Source organism: Falco cherrug, chromosome 5 (assembly GCF_023634085.1).
Source record: "Falco cherrug isolate bFalChe1 chromosome 5, bFalChe1.pri, whole genome shotgun sequence".
NCBI lineage: Eukaryota > Metazoa > Chordata > Aves > Falconiformes > Falconidae > Falco > Falco cherrug.
The window spans coordinates 66,494,488-66,502,519 of record NC_073701.1 but is presented as its reverse complement, the minus strand read 5'-3'; the positions used below and the strand labels follow the sequence as shown (position 1 = coordinate 66,502,519).

The following is an 8,032-nucleotide window of genomic DNA, read 5'->3' as shown; positions in this document are numbered from 1 at the left end:
TATGCATTTTCACACAAAAGCCTGACAAGTTCACCCGTAAAGCTGTACTTCAACCCTCCCATTTCCAGTGCTGGTGGTTTGCCAGAGAAAACCAAAAACGCAGACCTGGGTTTTCAGAACGAGGGGCTTGCTAGCTCATGCAGCACAGCCTAATGGCCAAGACAAATCTGAGTGGCACAAGGCCTGTTTTGTGTCTGTCCCCTCACCTTTTTTTTAACTTTCCCCACAGGATGCCTGCTCCTGCCAGGTGCCTCAGCGCTGACACCTGGGTTCCACCAGCGGCTCCCAGGTGACTGGCTGCGCAGATGCCCAAGCTGGGTGTTGGTGGGCGCAGGGCTTGGCCCTGGGGCTGAACGTGCAAGCCTCGCTGGGCTGCCAGAGCAGCTCCGGCCTCAGCAAGGAACGGCTCACCGCGCCGCCCGGGCAGCGGGCCGCCCGCCGCCGGCGAGGCCTCGTTACTGGCCCAAGATGGCGCCGGCGGTTGCAGGGAGCACGCCGGGGCCGGACACCTCCGCGCCTCGTTGTGAGGGCAAGATGGCGGCTGCGGCGGGTCAGCCCTGTGGGACGGCGCCGGCGCGGGAGGGGCGGGGGCGGGCACGGTTTCCATAGCGCCGGCCGCTGGTGTCACACCGGGGCACTTCCTGGTTGGAGGCCGCCGGTCCCGGGGCAGCAAGCAGGGCAGTGCCGCTGGGGAGGAGGCGGACGGAGGCCCCGGAAGGAGGAGGAAGCTGAGCAAAGGTAAGGGCGAGCCGGGGCGGCCGGCCACTGTGCAGCCCCCCGCGACGAGGTGGCCGGCTGGACCCTTCCGTTCCCGGGGCGCGGGTGGGGCGTGTGGGGAGATGCCGCGCCGGCCCTGCCCATTGAAGCGGGCGGCGTGGGACACGGTTCCTAGCGCGCTGAGGGGAGGCGGGCAATACCATCCTCCCCTGGGGGGGAGTTCGGGCTGCGCGCACCACCCGCGGGGCTGGGGAGGTGGAAGAGGCGGGAGCCAGCTCCCGAAGGGTACTGGGGTGCTTCAGACTGTTCCATTTCCAGCGGAGAGGGGTGTGTGTGTTCGGAGGGTCCCTACTATTTCTCTTGGAGCGGGGGGAGGCGAAGGGGGCAGCGTGTGGAGAGCTCTGGGGGGCCGGTGCCGTGCGGGGGCAGCTGAGCTGCGTGTGCTGGGGGAGCCCGAGGGAGGCCCTGCTGGAGGTGCCCCTGGGTCCCATTGTAAGGCTTGAGTAAGGTGTGGCGGCGGTGGCGGGGGGATCCCCCTCCCCCCAAGTCGTCCGGTTCCCTCAGGAGAGTGAGGGGCTGTGGTGGGCTTGGCCTCCGCAGTCAGAATGGGGCAGAGGCAGGGGAGACTGGGGAGGGGGTGCGTGGCTGTGTGTGTGTGTGTGTCGGATTCCCCTCGGGGCCTTGTTGAGGGCCCCCCTTTTTTTTCTGGATGGGAGGCTGCACCCGTGTCGGCAGCAGGGAGGGTTTGGATGGCTGAAGCCTGTTTTAATGTGGCTTTCTGGCCCTGCTGCTTTCTGTACCTGCTCCCTCCTCAGCTTTTTGTAACACTACAGGTATGTGGTGAAAAGTGCCAGGCTGGGGGTCATGGAGTGGTACAGAAGGGTCCACAGCCTTGCCTGCTTCCCGCAGGCAGTGCTGCCAACAGGCTTTAGTCTCCATAACCCTCCCAGAGTCCTTGGTCTCTGCTGGGACTGTCAGCAAAAGGGCCGGTTATCAGATGTTTCGGGTTCTTTCTGTGGTGTGGGCGGCCGCCTGTAGGAAAGCACCGAAGCCATTGAACTGCCAGCTGAACGAGAGTCAAGTGGTGACTTAAAACACTGTCTCCAAAATCCTGTACCAGTCGTTTGCCTGCCTACACTTGAGAATAACTTTCTTTGTGCTGTTTTCTGTTTGGAGGAGGCAGCTGCACAGCAAGCTGGCTCGGAGTGTAGCTAGTTTTTAGCTTTCAATGAATTGCAGTGGAGTGAAGCGAATGCGCATCTGCCTTGTTCACAACAAATGCATTTTGTGGAGGATCCGTTCAATTAGAATAATTGTATTAAATAATTGTTCTCTATGGTTTATGTAGCTGGACCCTACGATGTAGAGCTGCTGTGTGACAGTCGAAACTCAGACTGTGCTAGGCATGTGTATATTACATACGACGGCCAATCAGCAGCGCCTGAAACTAAAAGCAATTTGCTTCAACGCTTTGTAGTGTAAATACTCCTGCTATGAACAAAGGAGGGTGTGTCATTGTGCTTGTTTCATTTGTACTTGTATTTCCTCTTCTGAGGCCAGTCAATGATTTTGTGTACGTTCTTAAACAGTAATAGTTTTTATTTTGTTGTGAATTTGACGTGTGCGCTGACGGGCATTTTACTGAGCTGGGACACTCAGAAGCTTGATGCTATATCAGGAATTTTTATTATGTTCTTCTTAATAGCTGTGCTTTTAAGTGACTTAGTTTTGCTTCTTAACTTCTGTTGTTACTGATTACAACTTTGATTCAGTTTTTTTGTTACTGATACAACCTTGAAGTTAATTCAACTTGGATGCAGTGAAAAATAAGTATTTAGTAGAACTGCCTTTTAACCAGCTGTTCTTTCGCCCTCTGGTTATACAGCATGGAAACCAGCAATTTCAGACTTAATGTTTTGCCAGCCAGCTATCTATAAAACTTTCAAACATGTGCTTCTGAAATCTCTGTTTTCTTTGAGAGGGCATAACATTTTGGTTTAAAGAAGAAAGTAAATGACAATGAAATACTCATTTGTGCCAGGCAGGCTCTCTGGCTATTTTGTCTGTGTGTGTGTGTGTTTAAACAGTGCAGTTGCATGCTGTTCCTGTGATTTCTGGTTTTTGGGAATTGGGGATATAAATTCTTTGTGTTAACTCCTTGGCATCTAAGTTAAACAGGTAGTACAATAACATACACACAGGCTAGACCTGAATCTTTAATTGCCAACTTAAAGGAAAATATTTTTTCTTTGGGTAGAGTCATAGTGCATAGACTTATAGTATGTTGCAATTCTCATGCAATCTGGCTCATATTAGTTATCCTGAAACAGAGTATTGGGTAAAAAAAGAGACCTGGATCTGGGTGTGGAAGCAGATAGTTGAATGTATTATTAGTGTGCTTGAATTTGAAGTTGTAAAGAGCTTCTCTCACTTCAGGTATTTCTTTCAAATCTAAATTGAAATGCTAATAGTTTCACAATTACTGAAGGTGAAACCACCAGGGACTAGTAGGTGTGTGTTAGTAGAGGAAATGCTGGATGGAATACAAGGGTTAGCTCTTCAGGAAAAGAGAAGGAGCAAAGGTATGTGTGTGGGTGTTTTTTTTTGTTTTTTTTTTTTTTTAGAGCCTTGCTAATTGCAAGGGAAAGCATAAAGGCTGTCAAGTACTACTTTGAATAAAAAGTTTTCCGAGATGGTATCTTTCAGCAAGACACTTCACAAGTAATAGTCTTTCTTTCTCTGTTGTGTAATAGTTGGTAGTGTTTCTGTGCAAGAGAGAACCCTACAAGCACTGAAATAAATCAGGTTGTTGGCTGAGAGCACTAAGCAATAACAATTTAGTTTCTAACACATATCCTTAAGAAAAGTGTCAATATTGTAATGCAACAGGAAGAGCAGACTTTCTGATATTTGGCAGTGTTGGCTTTTCCTGATTTTTCCGATGCTGCTGGCTATTGCTATACACAAAATTACAGATAAAAGATGAAGCTTTCCTTTTTTAGGGAGTTAAGCACTTTCAAATAAGTAAACTTCAAGTAAATGGTCTTCTGCAAAATGATAACATTGTGAACAAGGGAAACTTTATGAAGCACATATGCAGCATTATTTCAGAGTACAAAAAACAGAATTTAACCAGAAGTCTGTATTGGCTAGTAAAGAGGTACTAGCAATAGCTAAGCAAAATATCTAGTCAAAGGTGTGGCAAGACAGGAGTAACATTTTATAGCTGGAAGTTGGAGTTCATGTTGCTGTAGTGTAACCAAACATTCACTTGTCATGGTTGTGACACATTTTTAGGTAGTATATAGCTGCTACATTGTCCCCTACTTGTTTCCTTAGTGTTACGTGACTAGATTTTTTATAAACGATATGGTGCATAATTATGCTATTATTAGCCTTAAGTGGTTTTCAGAACTGGTGTTTTGTTTTTTCCTAGTGAACAGCCTTTTCCTGTACGTACACACAATAAAATGTCATGTAACATGATGTCTCTGAGGCAAAGTATTGTTAGTCTTGTTTACAAAACTAAGGTGAGACTATACCTTTGGAGAATCAAGTTGAATGGGAAACTTCAGTCTTCCAGTTGACTCTCCATAAGATTGAAGAACAATTTGGGCCCAAAGGTAGTATGGAGCTCTGGTCAAAAGTGCTTTGAACCTGGTTTGAGGGCTGTCTGTATGACTCGTATGTTCCTAACATAATAGCTGTAATCGGTCCAGTAAATAATGTCGTAGAAGTTATATTTGCTAATTTTGACATCAGGAATCAAAAGGAAGCTGATAAGACTACACTTCTAATGATACATTTTAACCAGATGGTATTTTTTGATTAGTCTGTGTGAGCTTAACTATTTAATTTAGCAGCCATTCACAGAGAATTGACAGGACCTGCAATTCAAACTGTTTTTCTTCAGTGATGGCACCATCTCATGGCTTTGTGTTCATCTGTGGGTTTTTTACAATGTTTGCATACATATTTTTTCAGCATGATACCATTTTATTCCCCTTTGAAGCCTCTTCCTTACATTACTTTTCAATGCAAAAGAAACTGGTTGTAATTTTCAGTCTGCATCATTACTGAAGGCTTCCTTTTGGCAGTTGGATTTTTTTGTGGTCTGTGGGGGTTTTTTTGTTGGTTTTTTTTTTTTTTTGTTTGGCTGTTTTATGGTGGTTTTTTTTGGGGGGGTTGTTTGTTGTGGTTTTGGTTTGTTTGTTTTTTTTAAAAACTGGGTTTAGCAATCGATACAGGAGCCGCCTTGTGATGTGACTTCAGTCCTGTGATAGTTTCTCTACTACTTTGCCACATGCTATAATTCTATAAATGTTATGCGAAGTCATACTTGAGATAAAGTTTGATCTCTTCTTTTGTCTTTTTTTATTTATTTACATTTTTTTAAAAAACATTAAGAGATCAGGAGAGTTGAGGCTTGAAATCCGAGTCAGCACAAGATACTATCTGTCTGGATTAGCACAGGTGGTCAGGTTCAGCAAGTTCTAATTGGTGCTGAAGAGAGGACCTAAATTGCCTAATATTCCTTAATTCACAGAAATTCTATTTGTGCAGGTATTAGAGGAAAACTCTTTATAGCTTAATAGACATGTTTGGTTTTTTCTTTTCATCTCAGCTGTGAGGTGTACTTACTTTCATTTAACTGTTCTGTCAGAGTTATATAAACTTGCTTTTAGCAGCAGGATAGAGATTATGTAATAAGTTTTCCAAAATGTACCTACTCTGCTGTCACTGTTGGAGATTTAGTCCTCTGTATTGTGCTTTGAGGAGAGCCAGGTGTATTGTTACTGAATCCATATCTGCCCTACTTGGGTATCTTTTTTTCATTTTGATTATGAATTGACTGATGTGATGGCTTACAGTTGCTACTAATGGCAACTTCTTCAGATTTTATTTCTGAGGAGGAAGTGTTGGGTGCTAATGCCAACCCAGACTTATTTAGTAAAGTTATTTGTATTTCTTGGGTTTTGAAGATTATGTTTGTAGTGCATCTTCTTGCTAGCTGAGGTTGCTGAAGGAAAATACTATTTTGACGGTATTTTCAGTTACTATATCTATACTATAGTCTTGTACTTAAGAACATTTCTTATCTTTTGGATGCAGTTATATTTTTTGAACTAGTATATGCACACAAGTTTTTAATATGACTGTTAGAAGAAAACACAGATTTTTGAGTTGATAAAATTCAGAATATATCCTTAAGCAGTAAATTTCTGCATTCATAAAAAATACATCTTCATGTTCCTTTTTCTAACAAGGAGGATGAAAATATAGTAGGAAAGACAGTTTATAAACATTTATTCTGGTTATTTGAAGTTGGAAAAAATTACTTGTTTCTTTATTTTTGTATCTTCATCAGGACATGTATACCTCTGAGAAACCTTCTCCACCAAGATACCTTGCTTCAAGACCTGTCTTGGATTATATGCAAAGAAGTTTCCAGTCATGAGTAAGTAGATTTCTTTGAGGAAAAAAAGAAACCTTCAGTTTGCAGCTTAGAAGAAATGTCCTTCTGTAGTGGGTTTTGGAAGGTGTTTTTTCCTTTAAAAGCATTCATATTGAGTTTTGTCTCTTTAGTCCTTTAAAAATGACAAAATAAACCTGAGATTTGGCAGATGGTGTTCTTAATCTGCAAATTTTTGATCAATGTGTGTTCTGTACGACTTCTGTGTTGCTAGTCTGTTGTCATTTCCAAGAAGGTGAATTCTGTAACAAGCTGAAGTTTGTCTTTTTCAGTATAAATAAAACATGTAACTCTGAGTGGAAAATGTCTTGGGTTTACTAAGAGTTCCAAAATATGTGACTGTCCAACAAATTTAAATACCTGGTAAAAATCCAACATAAAATGAATGGACTTCATTTTATAGGGAAAAATAAATATATTACTCAAATTCCAGTATAGAGGTCTGATCCCAAAGGAATTTTGGCATGTGATGGAAAGAGCTGAGCCATAGAAAACTGGGGCTTAAGATCTGTTTTGGTGGAAAAAAACAGATGAAAGACACCAGAAGTTTTGTTTTAGCCTATATCTGATGGGTAAGATAATATCTTTCTAGCAAGCTGTTTTGAGTATTTAAAGGTCTTTCATAAGTTTTGTGGATGTGAGGCTTCTTAATGTAATTCTTGGCAGCAACATTGCCTAGCCTTACATCATACAGAAATAAGTATATAACTTCATATGCACAGGAACTGTACTTGCAGTGTAGCTTAGTTTCAACACAAGTACTGAATCCGTTGAGGAACAAGCATATAATTCATAGGATAATTATATCCTATGTTAGTAAAATAAGACCATTTGATTTTCTTGGAGGAAATTAGTAAAGAAAATTGTTGGTTGAATTTCTTGTCAAGTAAATGAAAAATGGCTGTTCTTGACATCTGGAAGAAAAAAAGAATACGAGGGAAACGCCAGCAAAGGAAAAACTACACCAAAAAAAGGACTGAGAGAATTGCTGAACTCTAAGGTTCATGCTTAGTGTAAATATAATTCTATAAAAATACTAAAATAGTTCTTTTTTCCTCTTTAATAGTGGTGTTCACACTTGTTTACTTTCTGGCGTTTAAATTATATGCTGTATTGCATAGATGACAACTTGACAGGCAGTTATTCAAGTACCTGAATATCCTGATTTGTCAAATGCTGCTATATTCATTTTCATTTGTTTTATAGACCGTCTTATGTGCTGTCATTACCTTATGTATAGTCTTAAACATAACAAATAATTCAGGCTTTTTGCCTTTTTAATCATAGTTGCTGTGTTAAATGTGACTCACCAAGGTGCTGCTGTGATGTTGGTTTGAGTACACAAATACTGTCATGACTTGAACAAAACACCATTGGTTTTGGTGAGATTCTGATGTAATTCCAGAGTGCAGGGTTTAGCTTTATATTAAAAAGAATGAAGACCTTTATTTAAATGAAAGATAATGCTTTGGCAATACTTTTTGTGGTGGTTAATAGTTACATTATTCAAAATGCAGTCTCTTCTTTACAGACCACCACATTCTTGTGATCGCTTAGATGCTTAAGTCTGTGTGAAGTGATGGGCTGCAAAAGCACAACAGACAATGGCACTTTTTTTTGAAAATACGGTTTAGAGAAGATGAGATGTATGTTCAGCTCGTGTGGGATTTCTTAAGTTTATGGTTTACTTCAGGGAAGCTTGAACTATAGGCATGGTCTGCATGGTTTTAGGCTTCTGTCTTCTAAATACATCATTCTAGGAGGTATTTCTCATCTTAGAAAGATGCATTTGTTTGCATACTTCTGTACATGTAAGTTTATTCACAAAATCAGTGGGGACCT

At 42.1% G+C, this 8,032-nt stretch overlaps 1 protein-coding gene across 3 annotated transcripts in view; it reads left to right on the top strand.

Annotated features, from left to right (window-relative positions):
- The first annotated feature begins 606 nt into the window (after nt 1-606).
- Nucleotides 607-8,032, top strand: part of USP6NL (USP6 N-terminal like) — a 130,773-nt gene continuing 123,347 nt past the window's right edge. For 2 of the 3 annotated variants that reach the window (XM_055711449.1, XM_055711447.1), the window contains exons 1-2: nt 607-738; nt 6,086-6,175. In XM_055711449.1, coding sequence (XP_055567424.1) covers nt 6,172-6,175 — 4 coding nt within the window. In that variant the 5' untranslated portion in view covers nt 607-738; nt 6,086-6,171. Of the gene's footprint in view, nt 739-1,185; nt 1,210-6,085; nt 6,176-8,032 lie in introns of those variants that run through there. The other variant, XM_027811927.2, reaches the window with a different exon arrangement.